This window comes from Diabrotica virgifera, chromosome 2 (genome assembly GCF_917563875.1).
Source record: "Diabrotica virgifera virgifera chromosome 2, PGI_DIABVI_V3a".
Lineage (NCBI taxonomy): Eukaryota > Metazoa > Arthropoda > Insecta > Coleoptera > Chrysomelidae > Diabrotica > Diabrotica virgifera.
Genome location: NC_065444.1, coordinates 200,697,938 through 200,720,305, shown reverse-complemented (window position 1 = coordinate 200,720,305; position 22,368 = coordinate 200,697,938). Strand labels below are relative to the sequence as shown.

General features: G+C 34.6%; 2 protein-coding genes across 4 annotated transcripts in view; one reads left to right on the top strand and one right to left on the bottom strand.

Annotated features, from left to right (window-relative positions):
- LOC126880352 (acylamino-acid-releasing enzyme-like) overlaps nucleotides 1–22,368 on the top strand; it is a 123,803-nt gene that overhangs the window by 35,968 nt on the left and 65,467 nt on the right. The window contains exon 1 of one of the 2 annotated variants that reach the window (XM_050644157.1): nucleotides 11,970–11,992. The exons of the other annotated variant lie outside the window; for it this stretch is intronic. The gene's annotated coding sequence lies outside the window, so the exon portion shown is untranslated. Of the gene's footprint in view, nucleotides 1–11,969; nucleotides 11,993–22,368 lie in introns of those variants that run through there. 2 annotated transcript variants of the gene reach the window in all.
- The window catches only part of LOC126880356 (leucine-rich repeat flightless-interacting protein 2), a 188,299-nt gene that overhangs the window by 160,544 nt on the left and 5,387 nt on the right, over nucleotides 1–22,368 (bottom strand). The window contains exon 2 of one of the 2 annotated variants that reach the window (XM_050644173.1): nucleotides 5,143–5,258. The exons of the other annotated variant lie outside the window; for it this stretch is intronic. Within the exon in view, the coding sequence (XP_050500130.1) occupies nucleotides 5,143–5,241 (99 nt within the window). The 5' untranslated portion in view covers nucleotides 5,242–5,258. The remainder of the gene's footprint in view (nucleotides 1–5,142; nucleotides 5,259–22,368) is intronic. 2 annotated transcript variants of the gene reach the window in all.

Here is a 22,368-nt window from a genome sequence, read left to right as displayed (position 1 = left end):
GAAGTCGCCCACGCCAAAAGTGGTCCAAATTTTTTTTAACAATTTTTTAAATCAAATTGGAAAATCAATATTTTTGGTCCCACAATTTTTTTTTCTAGATTTTTTGGACCATTCTGGACAAAAAAGGTCTGTTATATGTTTTCTCTTAAGTTGATCGTTTTCGAGTTATAAGCAATTTAAAATTTGAAAAACGCGAAAATGGCCATTTTTAAGGCGTAATAACTCGGTTAAAATTTATTATTATGAAAGTCAGAAAGTGACTAAATCAAAGTTTAAAGCTCCCCTACAAGATCCCGAAGAATTTTTTTGTCATTATTTTATTACTAAGCTGTTATTTTTAAGTAATAATAATGAGCGCCATGCACGTGTTAGGCGGCCGTAAATGCTAGTGCGAGAGAGATGCCATTCCGGCAGTCCACTTGTGCATCTTACTCGCACTCACATTACAGCCGCGTCAATACGATCTAACCGCTCATTGTTATTAATTAAAAATAACAGCTAAGTAATAAATTAATGACACAGATTTCTTCAGGATCATGTAGCGGGGGCTTTAAACGTTGATTTAGTCACTTTCTGACTTTCATAGTAATAATTTTTAACCGAGTAATTTTTAACCTTGAAAATGGCAATTTTCGCGTTTTTCAAATTTTAAATTGCTTATTATTCGAAAAAGATCAACTTTGAAGAAAAATTATAAGAAACCTTTTTTGTCCAGAATGGTCCAAAAAACCTAAAAAAATTGTCCAGGCCAAAAACATTGATTTTTGCAATTTGATTAAAAAAAATTGTTAAAAAAATTTGGACCACTTTTTACGTAGGCGACTTCTTGAACCTTATTCTGGGGTGTCCCTGTGGGGTGAGGAATATTTTTCCCAACGAACCCGCCGTTTTCGACTTGTCTATTAATAAAAGACTAATTACAAAAATAAACAGAAATAGACATAGGTTCTTTGGTAATACCACTAGAAGTAAAGAAGGCATGGAAAGATTGATTGTCGAAAGTAGAGTCGAAGGTAGAAGATGAAGAGGGAGATCTTAAGTGTGGTTGGATCAAATTAAAAAATTCTCAGGACTCTCCTTTCTCGAAGTGTCTGACAAAGCTCAACATAGAGTTGAATGGTCATATCGGTCAATAACAGTCAATCAAACATGATCTCACCATATCCTAACGTAGGATAACTGACTGAGGAAGAGAAGGTGGTCGATCAATACATAACTAGGAGGTGTGTTACAATAATTTATGAAAAATCTCGTTAAAGGAGTTAACGTAAACATATCAAATACAGTATAGTCAAGTTCATTATATCAAAAACTAGTCCAAAAATTATGAATCCACTCCTGCTTAGGTCCAGTCACCATAACTGCTTTTACACTTACACTTATCGCCGTATTTTATTTTTGTCTACTGACTTGTTTTGCTGTACTACATACGTTTGGGTTCAAACTTACGGTTTTTGTTTTTAATGCATGCGTAAAATTAAGCATTAAAACATGCTTTATTTCCTTTCCGGATCAATGTATTTTAATACAAATAGAATCAAATTAGCCAAATTTTATTTAAAAACAGAACATTGTGAACATACTATTTTCCAAATGTTCACAAAATTTATTTTTATCTCAAGATACAGGTTTAAGTGTCAATGGACCGTGATTAAGTGAACTAGTTCATTTATTTGATATTAGTTAAATGTTAAAATTATTGTAAATAAACTATTGCTCTCTGGTACAGGCAATACCTGGTATACAATACAGGTAAGTAAAGAAAAACAGCCGGATGATATGAAATATACAAAATATACATAAAAATAATAAATCTGCTACATGACGAGAATAAGGATGCATTGGTAGAAATATTCAACATCATTTTTAAGAGACGGGACAAATAATGCAGGACTGGCTCCAGTCTACCTTTGTACCTATTCCGAAGAAACCTAACGCAAACAGTTCCGAATAAGTCAGGTCTTAAAATTGCTCTTGAAGCTAGTACATACACAAATGTATAACATATGTGACATAAATATTGGTCGTTTTCCTGGTAAGACGTTTTCCTATGGTTCATTGATTACCAGAAAGCGTTCGACTGTGTCAAAACAAAGAGCTAATAAAACTGCTACAAGATAGAAATAATACAATGTATCTGCAATCTGCCTTTAAATTTATTTGAAAGTTATAATTATGTATCTAAAAAACCACCCGTTACTTACCTATGACGCTATATTTACTTTTAAATCTTAGCTATCCAGTAACCATAAGTAACGTTTACCATAGAAATAAACACCGTAAAAGTTAAAAAAAAAATGAAAACTGACACTTTTAGTAGGAGAGGCAAGTATGCTAAATTTGCAGTTACTTGAGCGTTATGGGGACCTATTAGACAAGACGAAAACGGCGGATCTGTTGGGAAAAATATTCCCATGAAATCTTTTTGCATAATCACATTCGTGAGACATCCCAGAATAAGGTCCAAGAAGTCGCCCACGTGAAAAGTGGTTCAATTTTTTTTAACAATTTTTTTAATCAAATTGCAAAAATCAATATTTTTGGCTCGGACAATTTTTTGTAGGTTTTTTGGACCATTCTGGATTAAAAAGGTCTCTTATAATTTTTCTCTAAAGTTGATCGTTTTCGAGTTATAATCAATTTAAAATTGAAAAAAACGAAAAATGGCGATTTTCAAGGCTTAACCTTCGGATGACCAAGCGGGGGAAATTGTGACCCCAGCGTATGTTTTTCTTTAATAAATTCAAAAGTCTTTTCAATTTTCAACTCATTATTTTTGTATTTGACTTTAATATCATTCTAGATATCCTCATATTTTGAAATAAAAAAAATCCCTATATTTTACGAATAAAAAATATATTCTGAAGTTAATGTTTAGTAAAATACCGTCTATTATGTGTAATTCCAAGTAGTTTTACGCTAATGACGTCGACTTTGCAAAGTAACAAGACACTTACTCAACATACACACTACACATGACACTAATACTCATGTTGTGACTGGCTGAATGACATAAAGTCCATGCCAAAAAATAAAAAATAAAAAAAACTTGATTTTTTTGTTAATTGTCATTTTTGACATTTTTGACCTGGGGTCATTTTTCCCCCCCTTGGTCATCCGTGTAACAAAAAAAGGTTGGTCATCGGAAGGTTAATAACTAACTCGGTTAAAAGTTATTATTATGACAGTCAGAAAGTGACTAAATCAAAGTTTAATGCCCCCACTCAAGATCCTGAAAAAAATTTTTGTTATTATTTTATTACTAAGCTGTTGTTTTTAAGAGGAAACAGTAGCGATCAACAGGTAGCGAAAACGCGTTCCAAGATTGCGGCTGTAACTTTAAATATTTTTTCGAGATATTTGGCACACGTATTCGTAATATAATAAAGAATGGCGGTACAGAGCCCAATTTGAAAAATATATTGATATGTGGAAATTACTCTGTAATTATATACAATATTAAAAAAAGGAGCTTGTACCGCCATTAAAAAGAACAAAAAAATACACTTTCTTCAAATAAACTTTTTTATCTGATGCCTAGATTTTGTGTCATTTTGGAACTACTAAAATTTTTTATTTCATTAGTAGTTCCACAATGACACAAAATCTAGGCATCGGATAAAAAAGTTTATTTGAAGAAAGTGTATTTTTTTGTTCTTCTTAATGGCGGTACAGGCTCGTTTTTTTAATATTGTACTTAATTACAGAGTAATTTCCACATATTAATATATTTTTCAAATTGGGCTCTGTACCGCCATTCTTTATTATATTACGAATACGTGTGCCAAATATCTCGAAAAAATATTCAAAATTACAGCCGCAATCTTGGAACGCGTTTTTGCTACCTATTGATCGCTACTGTATCACCTTAAGTAGTAATAATGAGCGCCATGCACGTGGTAGGCGGCCGTAAATGTGAGTGCAAGTAAGATGCACAATTATTGGACTGCCGGAGTGGCATCTCTCTCGCACTCAGCATTTACGGCCGGTAACCACGTGCATGGCGCTCAATATAATTACTTAAAAATAACAGCTTAGTAATAAAATAATGACAAAAATTTCTTCAGGATCTTGTAGGGGGCATTAAACTTTGATTTAGTCACTTTCTGACTTTCATAATAACTTTTAACCGAGTTATTAAGCCTTGAAAATCGCCAGTTTTCGTTTTTTCAATTATAAATTGCTTATAACTCGAAAACGATCAACTTTAGAGAAAATTATAAGATACCTTTTTAATCCAGAATGGTCCAAAAAATCTACAAAAAAATTGTCTGGTCCGAAAATATTGATTTTTGTAATTTGATTAAAAAAAAATTTGGCCCACTTTTCACGTGGGCGACTTCTTGAACCTTATTCTGGGATGTCTCACGAATGTAATTATGCAAAAAAATCGTATGGGAATATTTTTCCCAACGAACCCGCCGTTTTCGCCTTGTCTATATTGGGTTGTGAAGATTAGATCCTAATACCAAAAAAAGTTAGGCTAATTTTCCATTTTAATGGGGAATTTCCATTTTTTAATTTAATTTTCCATTTCCAACAATCGTTTTTTCCGATTATAGCGCCATCTATCCATAATTCGAAAAAATGTCTCGAATAAAAGTTACTTATTTTTACGTAAGGAATCCAAATCTGCAATAAAAATGGGGGCTTCTATTTAAGATTTTAAAGTAACCCCCCACCCTACCTCCGTGGGTGGTCGTGTTTGATGTTGTTCGATAGCTTTTTAAAAAATACTGAACACGTATTTTTCAGTTTTTCGATCTGACGTTCATTTCGCGAAATATTCGCTTTTTTGTGAAATGACTTGCTCATTTCCTTACGCCCTGCTCAAATCGTCAGATTTCTGTATATACACTGTTCTGCCTGTACTTAACTTACCTTATCTTAATCTGACGATTTCGAGTTTTTCTAAGGATATATTTTTTTCGGACCCCCCTTAACGAACTCCCCTATATTAAGAGTCCATATAAGGTAGGGGTACATTTACAGTGTACAAGGTTTCTCCCCATGTGATTTTCTGACGCGCTCGAGTAACTGCAAAATTCCCCGCTAGGGCTCCCCTACCATTATTCAAACTGCATGGAAAGACACGAACATGCCACAACAAGTATGAATAGCCATAGTAAAAAATACACATACCTCTTTTGCTATCTGGTCGAGCGCCTGGTCTTCAGCAGCAGATTTAGTTGCAAGACGTCTTCGCCCTCCTACACCATCCATAGCTTGGGTATGCACCATAAAAAAATACACCACACCTGACAAATAAGACAACACACATAAAAAAAAACAAAAGACAAATGGGTACACATACATATTTAAATGAGTTTCGATTAAATGACTCAATAAAATTTTTAGCAAAGTAATGGTATCTAAATTATAACGATTATTTCATTCATATTCATAGAGATTCTGACCAATAGAAAGCTACAGAAATAAAAATTACAGCGATTATTTCATTCATAGGAGATTCTGACCAATAGAAAGCTAACAGAAATAAAAATTAAACTGATAATTTTTGATAATATCCCGTCGTCAAGTATATTACGTCAGATGCCCTTTGTTGCTACGAAAAAATACATTCAGTGACATTAATGACAATTAATGTTTTAAAAATTATAAAAGTGATGACTTTCAATCGTCAAATATTTATATAACAACCGTGTGTTTAATTGTACTAATTTGTACTTACATAAATAAATTACAATAAAATTTTGGTTTTGAACAGTTTTATTCATGAAATAATCGCAACAAATTGCACTCGATCTCTAAAATTATTATCGAATTTTCGCCCTCGTGATACTTATTTCACTCCCCTTCGGGTCGTGAAATTAAAACTGTCAAAGTGTCACTTTTAGAGCTCTTGTGCAATTACTACTGATAATTTTTGATAATTTCCGTCGTCAAGTATTACGTCAGATGCCCTTCGTTGCTACGAAAAAATGAACATTCAGTGACATTAATGACAATTAATGTTTTACAACTTGTCACAGAGAACACCAAGAAATAGGTTTAGCAAATATTCAGGTGAAGATATCAATAAAATATTAGTTATAATTATTTAAAAACAGTCTTATTCATGAAATAATCTTATCGAATTACTTTCGAGTTCTTAAAAATTATCGATTTGTTTTGCCCTCGTGACACTTTGACATAATTAAATAAACATATTAAACATATTTGAAGAGTGGATATATTTAACGGGCCAAGTGACAAAAAATCAATATTTCTGTTTTTTCCATTATAATGGTCTATGCAACAATGCCGTTAACCTGTATTATGGGCCAGGTGGCAGTTGCATTGAAAACAGCTCTAAATAAATTCAACAGATAGCGTCCGCCGTTAGGTATAGTGTTCCGTCTTCAAATAAAAAGTCATTTTTCTCGATTGTGTATTTTTGTCACTTGGCCTGTTATACAGTGAGCACGTAAAGGTTGGAATTAATTCATTTTCTCGAGAATGGACAATTTTGGAAAAAATCCCAAAACAGTTCAATTTTTATTTTTAAATTACGACTTTTTGGCATATACAAAATACTAGTGACGTCACCCATCTGGGTGTGATGACGTCATTGATGATTTTTTTTTAAATCAGAATGGGGGTCGTGTGATAGCTCATTTGAAAGGCAATTCAATCCTCTATTCAGTAGTATAAATATTAACATAATTATTTATACAGGGTGTCGAAAAAAATTTGGCATTAAATTTATTGACATAAAAAGAAGAATGTATGTATATGTAATTTATTTAATTCAAAATACATTTTTATGTTTATTCCCAAACCAGGAAAAACAGATTACACCTTAGCAAAATCCTACAGGCCTATAAGTCTGACCTCATTCATGTTAAAAACCATGGAAAAAATCTTGAACGAACACATCAAGAAAAAAAATTTAAATGAAAATCCACTGCACCAACGGCAATGGGCGTATCAGGCAGGGAAATCAGGTGAAGCCGCCCTGCACAATCTAGTGTCGGAACTCGAAAGGAGTCTGCATCAGAAAGAAGTCGCCCTTGCTGCATTTTTAGATATAGAAAATCAACAACACAACATGCAAGTGGATTATTCAGATGCTTCAGAGCAGAATAATATCCACAGATACGCATGAAGATACCATAAATCTGAGGGCAACTAAGGGATGCCCTCAAGGCGGTGTATTGTCACCGTCATTATGGAACATAGTTGTCGATGATCTGATTCATGGGCTAAACGCCCAAGGAATCTGGGTCCAGGGTTTCGCAGATGATATCGTGATAGTAACTAGGGGAAAATTTCCCAGCACTGTTGCGTATCAGATGCGATATGCCCTTCACTACATAGAGAACTGGTGTCTGAAAGAGAACCTCTCCGTGAACCCTTCTAAAACTAAACTGGTAGCCTTTACAAATAAGAGGAAGCTTACTGGACTGAGTGAGCTGAAATTATTTGGAGAGGTACTGGAAAGAACCAATGAGGTTAAGTATCTAGGGGTAACCCTGGATTCGAAACTCAATTGGAATACTCATATTACCAATATAACCAATAGGGCTAAGCGACTCTTCTGGAACTGCAGACGAGTTGTAGGTAAAACCTGGGGATTGAAACCAAAGGTGATATGTTGGTTGTACACATCAGTGATACGACCGACAGTTACTTATGGGTCAGTACTCTGGTGGAGAAAGACGGCTTTGCAATCTTGTGTGACCACTCTCACCACCCTACAAAGACAAGCGCTTCTAAATATAACAGGAGCCTTGAATAGTACAGGAACGGCTTCATTAGAGGCTATCACAGGTCTCCCTCCGCTGGAATTGTATATTTCGGCGGTAGCCTTTATGACCATCCTGAGGCTCAAAGCAAACAATACTTGGAGGCCAAATTATGTATTGAATAGCCACACAAACATTACTGGGACTATACTTGAGGAATACATCTTTATGATGAACTTAGATATGATGACACCAGAACTAATCTTCACTGAGAAGATTAACACAATTATACCATCTAGAGAACAAAAAGTCCCAAACATTAATGGAGACTTAATATGGTTCACTGATGGATCTAAAACTGCCCATGGTACTGGATCAGGAGTCTTTGGGCAAACATGTAACTATAATAAATCTTACAGCCTAGGTCAACATACAACGGTGTTCCAGGCTGAAGTTTTTGCTTTGGTGGCCTGCATTGATGAAATAATTGATGAGGACCCTAAAGCTAAGAGAATCAACATTTACACAGATAGCCAATCGGCTATTCTGGCTGTAAAGAACCCTCTCACCAAATCAAAACTGGTGAGAAACTGCAAAGATCTCCTCAATAACCTGGCAAAAGACAACAAAGTGTCTTTAATATGGGTGCCGGGTCATGAAGGGGTGCATGGGAACGAACGAGCAGATATGTTAGCGAAACAAGGCTCGATAAAAACTTTTGAAGGCCCAGAACCTTTCTGTGGCATCACTAAAGATGCTATGAAAAACGAGGTTCAGAAATGGCTGATAAAGAATCATCAAAATAAATGGAGAACCACTCAAGGGCAAATCCAGACTAAAAAAATAATCAAGAATATTGATAAAAAACTCTCGAACAGTTTGATGAACCTCAATAAACGAGAGATCAAAACGGTCACTGAAATGGTAACTGGACATTGTCGTTTAAGAAATCACCTATACAAACTAGGTAAGGTGAATGAACCATGGTGCAGAAAGTGCGAAATGGAAGAAGAAACTGCCATACACATACTATGCTATTGCAGTGTGCTAGGTGATGTAAGGCAGAACTTCACTGGTCAAATGAGGTTTGAACCAGAAGAGATCTTAAAACTACCAATAAGAAAACTGTTGGCCTTCGTTGAGGCCACAGGACTTATTAAAGTTTAAGGAGAAGAACAGGGTTTGGTACAAAGGTCTTATGACCAAGTGCCAGAGACTAACGAGTCTCGCCTGAGTTAAGAAGAAGAAGAAGAAGAGCGTCCGCCGTTAGGTATAGTGTTCCGTCTTCAAATAAAAAGTCATTTTTCTCGATTGTGTATTTTTGTCACTTGGCCTGTTATACAGTGAGCACGTAAAGGTTGGAATTAATTCATTTTCTCGAGAATGGACAATTTTGGAAAAAATCCCAAAACAGTTCAATTTGTATTTTTAAATTACGACTTTTTGGCATATATATCATACTAGTGACGTCACCCATCTGGGTGTGATGACGTCATTGATGATTTTTTTAATCAGAATGGGGGTCGTGTGATAGCTCATTTGAAAGGCAATTCAATCCTCTATTCAGTAGTATAAATATTAACATAATTATTTATACAGGGTGTCGAAAAAAATTTTGCATTAAATTTATTGACATAAAAAGAAGAATGTATGTATATGTAATTTATTTAATTCAAAATACATTTTACTGCCCTCAGAAAACAGAAAAAAATGTTTATTTGAAAAATAATCATCGTTTTTCGCTAAAATTAACTGTTCAAACCGTCAAGAGGCAGGTGGGTGGCTGCATTAATATTGAATTTAAGCAAAAAACAATATTTATTTGTTAAATAAACATTTTTTCTTTTTTCTGAGAGCAGTAAAATGTATTTTGAATTAAATAAATTACCTACATTCCACTTTTTATGTCAATAAATTTAATTCAAAAATATTTTTTTTGGACACCCTGTATAAATAATTATGTTAATGTTTATACTACTGAATAGAGAATTGAATTACCTTTCAAATGAGCTATCACACGACACCTATTCTCATTTAAAAAAATCATCGATGACGTCATCACGCACAGGTGGGTGACGTCACTAGTATGATATATGCCAAAAAGTCGTAATTTAAAAATAAAAATTGACCTGTTTCGTGATTTTTTTCCAAAATTGTCCATTCTCGAGAAAATGAATTTATTCCAACCTTTACGTGCTCACTGTATATCTCCACTCTTCATTTAATAAATTAAAACTGTCAAAGTGTCACTCGGAATACACATCGATAGTTTTAGAGCTCTCAAATATTAAAACTTAAAAAAAACTACTAATTTACCGACTTCTCCTTCATCTCCCCCCCCCTCCCAAACCGGACGCTCAAAATGGTGTAACTATTTACTGAACAATATGTGGATCATATAGAACAATTTGGTGTTGGAGGAAAACTTTTACTTTGGATGTCTGGGTTAGGCCTTTTTTGGACCAAATACTATACTACCTCCGTAACTTTGGAACCGTTCATTTTAGAAGGATTATGCATACTTTTTTATTTCAAATTTAATATAGAACATTTTTGTAGAGAAGGTTGTTCACGCTAAACCACATAGTTTTGGAAATATTGACGAAAACCCTAAAAAACTACGAATTTACCGATTTCTTCCCCCCCCCCCCCCCCCAAACCCGACGCTCAAAATTGTGTGACTTTTTTCTAAACATTATGTGGACCATATAGAACAATTTGGTGTTGGAGGATAACTTTCACTTTGGATGTCTGGGTTTGGGTCTCTAGTTATACCATACTATTATTACAAAAAGAAGTAGGTAGGTATGCTTTTTCTCATGAGGATCTTTCAGTGCGTCACAGTTTTTCGATTTCTTTCTAACGCATTAAACTGTATGTGACATAAAAAAACGCACGTCGGTGATTACATTTCGTCGGTGACATTTATAACATTTATTCTAGTTGTCAATAGATGGCGCCATAATCGAAAATAAAATAATTTGCGAATTATATAATATATCTACGAATATAATCTGAACAATTTATAAGACTATACAAATCAAAGAAAATACCATTTTATAAATGCAATAAACACAATTGATTTGATTTTATGCCAAATTGCAAATAAAATGTGACAACTGTCAGATTTAACTAAAATGTCATGTCACTAAAATGTATATTATCACGGACTTACCTTTTTTTCTATCATTTGTGACGCACTGAAAAATGCTCATGAAAAGAAGCATGCATGTAAAACAGTTTTCATAAAAAATATTGAAAATTGAACGATTTATGCGCCATCTGCTGGCACCGTGAAAAAAAACATAGCTCCACTGCTGCAGTGATTAGGACTAGTAGAGATCCTGACACATAAAATTTCAAAGTGATTATTGAAATATAAGTTATTTCCTGTATCATCAACAAAGAGTTTTAAAAAATATTAAAATTTGGAAAAATGACGAAGTGTTGAAAAAATTTTTTTAACATTAGCTAAAACATTGTCAGTTTCAAAATCCGCCAAATTGGCATTTTTTATTCGATCAGAAAACCCCCAGTTGATGGTATAGAAAATAACTTATATTTCAATAATAACTTTGAAATTTTATGTTTCAAGATGTCTATTAGTCCCAATTCTAAATCACTGCAGCACTGGAGCTGTTTTTTGCGGTTTCAGCAGATGGCACATAAATCGTTTAATTTTCAATATTTTTTATGAATATTTTTTACATGTACTTCTTTCTATAGTAAATGCTTAAGCAAATTTTCAAAATAATTGGTACAGTACTTTTTATTTTAGAAATTAAAAAAAAAATATATGAATCTCGTACTTTTACACTAAGATAGCCCCGTAAGTTAACATCAAATTGATGATTTTCTTTATAAAATACTAAAAATATTAATAAATATAACACAAAAACAACATAACAGAAATAATGGACATACACAAAAATTAGACAATAAGATACCTGTCAACTGGCAGAAGCTAAAGCGATAATTTCTGATTCAAACAAAACAAACATTTAACTGAAATATATTTAAACATCGACACGCAAGTGAGATCTACAATACAAACTAAAATATGTCAGAGAAACCAATTGTTAGGATAATTAAAGCAAAAAATATCATTAAACAAGGTGTTACAAAAATAGCAAATCTATTTTAATTTGGTTCAAAAACCCCAATGTTTTAGAAACATTTGCTGTTAATCTTGGTGGTGGAATAATAGAAGACTCGTTTTGTAACCATTTAAAAATATACGTGATTGAATGGGAAATAATCCTATTTCAATTTTTATTGCAGGATAAAGTTGTGGTCCATTGATAGTAAGCATCTCTTTTGTATTTTAAAAATTCAGAAGTATTATTAGTAGTTCATTAATCCAACCATTTATTTATAAATCACAGAAATGTTTATTTCTTAATTAATTTTTTTTCCAGTTGCACCTTTAATTCATAATTAGTGGTGCTATCATGGACGAGGACTATTTATTAACACGTTGACTGGCGACGGAGTGTGCCGGCCTCTTCGATAATGCCAACTACATACTCCATGAGTCTTACTTCGATTATGTGATCGATACTCCGATCGGAGTAGGCGGCGTCACCGAAGGAGACCGGCACACTCAGATCGGAGTATGCGGCAGTCAACCTATTAACTTATTTTATTTATAGTGCGGCAGATTCGTGCAAATATTATAAGAATTGTGCATTTAATGATAGAAGCATATAATTTGGACCACATATTCTACACATATAAAGGTTCAAATTTAGATAGGAGGTCATCTCAGATTTTGCCTTTTACAAAAATGGCGGGGATTCAAAATGGCGACTATACATATGTGACTAATAGCACGATAACTTTTGAACGAGACTTCAGATTTCAACCAAATTTGATATGTAGGTTCTTTTTTTGACGTATAAGATCAAGGTCTTGAACCGGAAGAATCGGTTTACCAGAAGTTGTGTTTTTCCGGGTTTTTAAGTAAAAATATGTTGTTTTTTTTAATTATTTCACCCTGTATGTATTAATTTTTCAAATAGTTAATACGGTCATTAAAAAGAGCGTAAAAATATTTTTTAAGAAATACATAGTTTTAACTTTTTACTTATGTTAATTACCATTTATTAAGTGCAAAACGTATCTTCACATGTACCTCTATGCGGGAGATTCGTGCAAATATTATAAGAATTATTGTGCATTTATTGGAAGAAGCATGTAATTTAGACCACATAATATACATACTACGCATATAGAAGTTCAAATTTAGATACGAGGCCATCTCAGTTTTTGTTCCTTTTACAAAAATGGCGGGCATTCAAAATGGCGACTATACATATGTGACTAATAGCACGATAACTTTTGAACGAGATGTCAGATTTCAACCAAATTTGGTTCTTTTTTTTATGAAAAATATCGAGGTCGTGAACTGGAAGAATCGGTTTACCAGAATTTGTGTTTTTACTGTTTTACTTTATACTACATACGTAGTATGAGTATAATAGATAAAGTTATAGGATCGTGCAAAAAAAATTTTTTCAGATTTCACTTTTTTTCGACGTTTTGAGTCCCCCTGAGTCTAAAAAGCAAATAAAAAAACATGTCGGAAGTATGTACGTACGTATGTATGTATGTACGTACGTACGTATGTCGCCACCGCCCAGCAAAAACTACTGGACCGATTTCGATGAAATTCGGTATGAGTACGTTTAAGAGAATTTTGTCGAGAAACTAAGCTTTTGAAAAAACCCCTCAAAGGGGGGGGCCGAAATAGGTTATTTGGGGCCCATTTTTGCAAATTTTGACCGAAACGAATGAAATTTCATTTAAAGTTAGCTCATCGATAGGTAAATAGAAATACGGAATTTGACATTTCCAAATCCAAAATGGCGGCCAGCATGGCCGACCGCCCACCCGATACATTTCCCTACCAAAAGATAAATTTAATTTGAAAAAACATTTATATAGCCTAAAGATGGGGCTATAACAAGAATATTACCGTTTTTCAGAAAAAGTTATGGGTTGCCTATATTTAAGGGGTCAAAATTTGACATAACTTTGAACTAGATTTTCTCAAAAATGGCTCCAAGGAATTTGTTTATTTTTTGATATATTTTTGATATACTATCGATAAATTGAGTAACATTAGTCAGATTTCTTAACTCCTCATAGGAGGGGAGTTATGAATTTTTTATAAAAAAATATTCGAGTGCCCGTAACTTCCTCTGTAATAGAAACTAAAATTTGAAATTTGGCAGACATATATAGTACTTTATTATCTATTAGCACAATAAATTTTACCCACAATATGGCTTCCGGTTGAACCGGAAATGAAAAAAATATCTTAATTTTTTAGATACGCCCTGTATATTTTTACATATTTTGAAAGAATGTAAAATTACCTTTCCAATGACATAAAACTCGTTGCTGTAACTCAAAAACTCTAAGTTACAGAAAATAGAAATTTTGCTAGAATCTTGTGTGTGTCCCCTCTCACGCGATCATAGCAGAGCATTATTATAGGGCAGTCAATGAGGGTATTTGGCTCCGAATTCCATCCTACTACATCGATGTACTTGATATTTTCACAGTAAGTAGGGAATAGCTCAAAAAACCAAATCTACCCTATATACTATGGCGCTTTTATCTTGGGGCAATTCCCACCCCTTCAAGGGGGTGGAAAATTTGTTGGTCAAAATAAGCATGGAAGTGGCTAGAGAACCTATTTTTAAGCAAAAACTGATCTATACCTTTTTTTGAGAACTCAATACTTTTTGAGTTATGCGTAGTTGAAAATTGGCATTTTCATTTAAAAATGACACGTTTTCGGACGGTTTTTTGTGAATACCTTAAAAACTATGCATCAAACTAAAAACACTATATAAAAATTTTTTAGATTATAAATAACAAAGAGATTCGTTCCTTCGTAAATTTTCTATTTATAATACAAAAAGAGATATGGTAGGTAAAAAGAGTTTGTTTTTTTGGTGCATGCTCAAAGTGCTCATGCTTTTGTAGTGTTTAAAAAGGCCTTTAAAACGAGCACCGTTAAATGTCGGTTACATTCAAACTAAGCGAGATATGGTGCAAAAAATATATGACTAATGTACTTTAAGGAAAAATGAGAAGTACATACATTTAATCCCTCACCCACCAGAATTTAAATGCATTGTTTTTCTTTTGCAATACCTCTTAATATAGTGTTATTTCTACTTTCAAAAAGTTGGACGGGTGAAAAAAATAAGATCAAATTATAGAGCGCATTTTTAAATTTTCTTAAAATTCTTCCTTTTGTTCCATGCAATTCGAAAATAAAAATGTTCTATCTCCGAGAAGTGGTGGGAACCGCCCCCATGATAAAAGCGCCATAGTATATTATATAGGATAGACTTTGAATTAGGAGATTGGGCTTTGGGCTACTCCCAAAATTTCATTAAAATCCATGCAGTAAAATGCAAATATTGTAAACTATTAATTTCTCAGAAAAATGAACTAATTTGAAATGAAAGTATGACTAATATTCTATTGATTTATGCAATAATCTATAGTGTGTCCCCGAACATTTTCTCAAATGCAGGAATTAATGATGCGTAGAACCATAAAATATTTTCAAGTATACAAGGTGTTTATAAAATATCAAAATAACGAGTAACTTTGTTATTTTTATAGAATGCCAGTATCTAGTACGATAACGATAATAGATCAGTACGACAACGATAATAGATCGGTACTATAAAATTCTCGGGCGACCCTTCCGTCCAGCGTTTTTTATGTAAAAATATGTTGTTTCTTTTGCAATTCTTTCACCCTGTATATATTCATTTTTCAAAAAGGTGATACCGGCGTTGAAAAGAGCGTAAAAATATTTTTTAGGAAATATTTTGAACTCTTTAGTTATAATAATTACGATTTAATACATGCATAACGTATCTTCACATGTAGGTACCTATGTGCGGCAGATTCGTGCAAATAATAATATAAGAATTATTGTGCATTTAATGGTAAAAGTATATAATTTGGACCACACATACTACACATACAAAGATTCAACTTTAGATATGAGGCCATCTCAGATTTAGTCTTTTACAAAAATGGCGGGCATTCAAAATGAATCTGCCGCCCATAGGTACATGTAAACCAGTAATGTTTACACTATTTTCAATGGCGTTATTACCATTTTGAAAAATTTATATATACCTACAGGGTGAAAGAATTGAAAAAGAAACAACATATTATTACATAAAGAAACAGTAAAAACACAAATTCTGGTAAACCGATTCTTCCGGTTCAAGACATAAATATTATTCATCAAAAAAAGAACCTATATACCAAATTTGGTTGAAATCTGACGTTTCGTTCAAAAATTATCGTGCTATTAGTCACATATGTATAGTCGCCATTTTGATTGCCCGCCATTTTTGTAAAAGGAACAAAAACTGAGATGGCCTCGTATCTAACTTTGAACCTTTATATAATTTGTAGTATATGTGGTCCAAATTATATGCTTCTACCATTAAATGCACAATAATTCTTATAATATATTTGCACGAATCTGCCGCATATAGGTACATGTGAAGATACGTTTTGCATTTATTAAATGGTGATTAACATAACGAAAAAGTTAAAAATATTTCCTAAAAAATATTTTTACGCTCTTTTCAATGGCGGTACTAACTTTTTGAAAAATTAATACATACAGGGTGAAAGAATTGAAAAAAAAAACAGCATATTTTTACATAAAAACCAGGAAAAACACAACTTCTGGTAAACCGATTCTTCCGGTTCAAGACCTCGATCTTATACATCAAAAAAAGAACCTATATACCAAATTTGGTTGAAATGTGAAGTCTCGTTCAAAAGTTATCGTGCTATTAGTCACATATTATGTATAGTCGCCATTTTGAATCCCCGCCATTTTTGTAAAAGGCAAAATCTGAGATGGCCTCCTATATAAATTTGAACCTTTATATGTGTAGTATATGTGGTCCAAATTATATGCTTCTATCATTAAATGCACAATTGTTTCACATATCGGCTGCACTATTAGACTTTTTTCATTTTTAAATGTACAAATTGATATGAAATTGATATAAAAAATGTCTAACACCAAAGTATATAATGTACGGTTTATAGCGTCCAACACCTTCCGGTTCCCAGTCTACATTCATGTCTATCGGCCCAGTCTCCTTGTCATAGATATAGATATCTCTAACATTGCATTTTAAACTCTGTCATGCCATCTTCCTTATTGTTTTTCGCTTAGGTGAATTAATACAGGGTGTAACAAAAAGGCAGGTCATAAATTAAATGACATATTATTCTGAGACCAAAAATAGTTCGATTGAACGTCATTTACCTTAATACAATTGTGCACATCAAAAAAGTTACAGCCCTTTGAAGTTACAAAATAAAAATCGATTTTTATCAATGTATCTAAAACTATGAAAAAGATAAAGGTATTTTTTGTTTATATTTGATTCAGAGTTGGACCACCATCTCCATATAGCTATTTCAGCATCCTCATGCATCCTCAGTGAAGCTATGCTAGTATCTAAAACTATTAGAGATTTTTTTATTAAAAATGGACATATAGCATTCTTATAGCAGGAACATCTTAAAAAAAATAACAGTGAAATGTGTGCATCCCATAAAAAAATTATGGGGTTTTTGTCCCTTAAACCTCCCCAAAGTTTTGTGAAAGAAACCACAAAATCTATACCAATTAACAGAGGAGTGAGACAGGGAGATATTATTTCTCCTAAACTATGTATTTACATTAGCACTGGAAGATGTTTTGAAACCAATGGAATGGGCAAACATGGGAATAAACATAAATGGAAAGAAACTAAACCACCTAATATATGCAGACGATGTGTAATAATGGCATCAAGTTTTGAAGAACTACAAACCATGCTGACCAAATTAGCAAAGGAAACCGAATAAATAGGTCTAAAAATGAATTTTACCAAAACAAAAACAATGCTAAACACACAAGATAATATAATACTAAACGAAGCCACAGTAGAAGGAGTTAATAATTATAATACACTTGGAACAGATAATAAAAATAAATTAGGAAAACCAGACAGTGGAGGTAAAAAGAAGGGTCAGATTAGCCTGGGCAGGATTTGGGAAGTTAAAATGGGTCTTAAAGAATAAAAAAATACAATACTTAAAAACAAAAGTGTTTTACCAGAGCATACTCCCAATTCTCACATATGTATGCCAAACATGGACCTTGACCACAGCAAACATGGATAAAATAATAAAGACACAAAGAGCCATGGAGAGAGCAATGTTAGGAGTAAAATTAAAAGACAAAAAGCAAAACAACTGGATAAGAAATAAAACAAAAGTCAAAGAAGCAGGACAACATATAGCCAGGCTAAAATGGAGTTTCGCAGGTCATAACGCCAGACAAACGGACAATAGGTGGAATATCACGATACAACAATGGAGACCATGAACAGGAAAGAGAGCAAGAGGACAACCACAGATGAGATGGGGAGATGACATTAGAAAGATTGAATTAAGTATTTTCTATGGGAAATAAGCCACAATTTTACTAAAAAATGAATTTATTAATGTTTCGAAGCCCAAATCGGGTTTCGTTGTCAAAATACAAAATACTATTAAAATAAACAAAAATGTTGTTGCTAAGTAAAAAAATTCTTCTAATAATTTATTTAATCTAACTCATTTATATTGGCAATTCAGACGTATATTATACATTTTAAAGTAGAAGACTTTAAAATGATATCGTCAATATTTATGAGTTGCGTTCTGGGGCAACTTTACTAAAAGATAGTTCATTCGATTACATGAAATCAATCCCAACTCAAGAATATCCGTCGCAAAAAAATCATAGCATGTGATCTGTCTTTAAAAAGACAACCAAATGCAACGATGACAGTAAAATTCTCGCGTTAGAGATTCCATAGTAAATCACGAGGAAAAACCAGGAAAAAACCTTGTGATACTATTTTTTTTTCCTGGTTTTCCCTCGTGATTTACTATGGAATCTCTAACGCGAGAATTTTACTGTCATCGTTGCATTTGGTTGTCTTTTTAAAGACAGATCACATGCTATGATTTTTTTGCGACAGATATTCTTGAGTTGGGATTGATTTCATGTAATCAAATGAACTATCTTTTAGTAAAGTCGTCCCAGGAACGCAACTCATAAATATTGACGATATCATTTTAAAGTCTTCTACTTTAAAATGTATAATATACGTCTGAATTGCCAATATAAATGAGTCAGATTAAATAAATTATTAGAAGAATTTTTTTACTTAGCAACAACATTTTTGTTTATTTTAATAGTATTTTGTATTTTGACAACAAAACCCGATTTGGGCTTCGAAACGTTAATAAATTCATTTTTTAGTAAAAGTGTGGCTTATTTCCCATAGAAAATACTTAATTATAAAAATGCCACAAGGAAATAGCTTCAGAACAACATTAAGAAAGGTTGAAGGAACGCACTGGAAACAGAAAGCACAAAACAGTAGCAAATGGGAGAAACTGGGGGAAGAATAAAGTTGTCCCAGGCACGCAACCCACAAATACACTCGGTTGCAAAAAATCGATCTACTGAAAATTTGGTCATTTTTGATGTCTCGAATTTCCTAAACCTGTTGTCCGATTTAAGTGATTTTTTACCATGTTATAGCCTTATTCATTGACAATATCGCTGTAATAATATTGTTGCTAGATAGGTAAACTGTCATTGTATACCAGGTGTACAAAACAAACTGTGTTTTTTTCTCAAAGTTCCCATCATCCTGTGGACTATTCTAGGGTTTATAAAAGACTGAAATTAAAAACCAACTATAGCCTCAGGTTTCTGAGTCAAAAAATTTCGCCAAAAGGTCAGGCGAGTGGGGCGATTATCGCAAAGCTCTGACTGACTACAATAAGGAACTGAGAAGGGCAAAAAGAGAATCGTGGAGAAGGCATTGTGAAGAGATAGAAGGGACTTCAGAAATGGCAAGGCTCCATAAAGTTCTCTCAAAGGACCCTCAGATAAGTATTCCCTCGCTCCAAAAAGAGTCAGGTGAATACACTCAGAATGGTGAAGACACCCTGAAAGAGCTTTTCAGGGTGCACTTTCCTGAGTCTGAGACAAAACTGATACCACTAGACACATGGCAAACCGGACTGGATATCATGAATTATGGTTCTAGGGAAAACTGGCATGTGGCAAAAGAAGTTATAAACCAGGACAAAATCAAATGGGCAATAAACTCATTCGAGCCATATAAATCACCGGGTCCGGACGGGATTTATCCAATACTTCTACAGAAGGGAAACGACCTTCTTTTCAAAAAATTGTGTAAGATACTGCAGGCTAGTTTAGGGCTGGGGTACATACCAAAAGCATGGAGGCTGATAAGGGTGGCTTTTATACCCAAACCTGGCAAAATCGGACAGGAAAGGGCCAAATCTCTGCGGCCATTAAGTCTGATGTCATTCGTACTAAAGACCTTAGAAAAACTGCTCGATAGGCATATCAGGGACGGTGTATTGGTTGAAAGTCCGATACATCAGGGACAATATGCATATCGAGCGGGAGTCTCCACAGAAACGGCACTGCACCATCTTGTACAGAGAGTGGAGTACGTTCTAGAAAACCAAGAGGTGATGTTGGGTGCATTTCTCGATATTGAGGGAGCATTTGACAACACCTCCTACGAAGCGATCACAAGGGCGATCCGTCTAAAAGGAATAGACGAAACAAGCTGTAGATGGATAGACTGCATGCTGAGAAGCCGTGTGATATATGCTACGTTGCTAGGGGATACAGTGTCAGCTCAGGTAGCCAGAGGCTGCCCACAGGGGGGAGTCTTATCTCCTCTATTGTGGAATCTGGTCATGGATGGCCTGATCGCTAGACTCGACAACGATAGGCATCACGTCCTGGGCTATGCGGATGACCTAGTCATCTTAGCCCACGGAAAATTTAATGGTACAGTCAGAGATCGAATGCAACAGGCTCCGACCGTAGTTACAGAATGGACTTCAAATGTAGGGCTTAACATCAGTCCTCTAAAGTCCAAAATCATGAAATTTACTAAAAGAAGGAATTCAGAGGAATTGGGTCCTCTAAGTCTAAGTGGTGTACATTTAAATCTGGTGAGTGAAGTAAAGTATCTCGGGATAATATTAGACTCAAGACTTACTTGGAATCAGCAGATAGAAAGAATAACGAAGAGGGCGGTATCTACGTTAATGGTAGCCAGACGTACTCATGGAAAAATGTGGGGTTTGAGACCAGACATGGTATATTGGACTTATAACACGGTGGTAAAACCCACAATTACATATGCATCAGTGGTATGGTGGCCAAAAGTGCAGCAAAAAAGTGCCATCATCAAATTAAGCAAGGTGCAAAGACTTGCTTGTCTCGGGATCACGGGGGCTATGAGGGGCACACCTACGGCAGCTATGGAGGCACTACTGGATCTCCCTCCTTTACATATAACAATAAGAGGTGAGGCGAGAATGGGCTATTATAGACTGCGAGAAAACCTGAGCAACGTACCAGTTAAATCAGGACATAGTAAAATAACGAATGAAACTAATGATGCCGAATGGATGATGATTTCTGACCATATGACATCAAGATATATGCCTGAAGTACCTTTTCAAGTGGACATTTGCCCACGAGACGAATGGGACAGAGGAAACTCTCGACCCAGACTGCGGGGTTGCACCTGGTATACGGACGGGTCTAAAACTGCAGACGGTTCGGGCGCAGGAATATTCTGTAGTGGTGGAAATTTCAACATTTCTATTCCACTGGGAGAATGTACCTCCGTATTTCAGGCAGAGATTTTTGCAATCTTGCAGTGTGCAAGAGAAAACAACCTGAGGGCATTCGAACTGCAGCGGGTTAACATATGCACAGATAGCCAAGCAGCCATTGGGGCTCTTATAAGCCCTAAGGTGAACTCTAGGCTGGTGTGGGAATGTCGACAAGAACTTGATAGACTGGCACAACATAACAGTGTTATACTGGTATGGGTTCCAGGTCATCGGGGCATATACGGCAATGAAAGAGCTGATGCACTTGCCAAGAGAGCATCAGCTACAAAATACCTGGGTCCAGAGCCGGCCGTGGGAGTGCCAAAAAGCACCTTCCGTGAACGAAAAAAAGCCTGGATTCAAAGCCAACACAACTCACACTGGGAGAGTGTACCCGGTCACACACATGGCAAGATGTATATCGGACGGACATGTGCTAGTAGAGCTGAGTTACTGCTGAAAACAAGCAGGAATCAGCTCAGAGTCATAACAGGTTTCCTCACTGGACATGCGCCAGTTAAGGGTCACCTGCATACAATGGGGCTGTTTCATGGAGACTTGAGCTGCAGACTCTGTAGCAGAGAACCTGAAACAGTCAACCATATTTTGCATGACTGTGAGGCATTGGATCGGAGGCGGCAAACACTTTTCGGAGACATCGAAATGACTCCAAATTTATATGGCCCCCACCCACTAGACCTGTACAAGCTGGTACAGGGTTCCAGAATTCTGGAATGGGTTTCATAAACGAATGGAAGATGTACAATAAGCCAAGTGGCTGCAGTACAACCGGTTCACAACAGACGGCTTCCAGGAAAAAAAAAAATAGCCTCAGGTTTTCTTAACAATATGTTTTTAAACTCATTCGCTTATGTTGGATAATAAAAAAGTT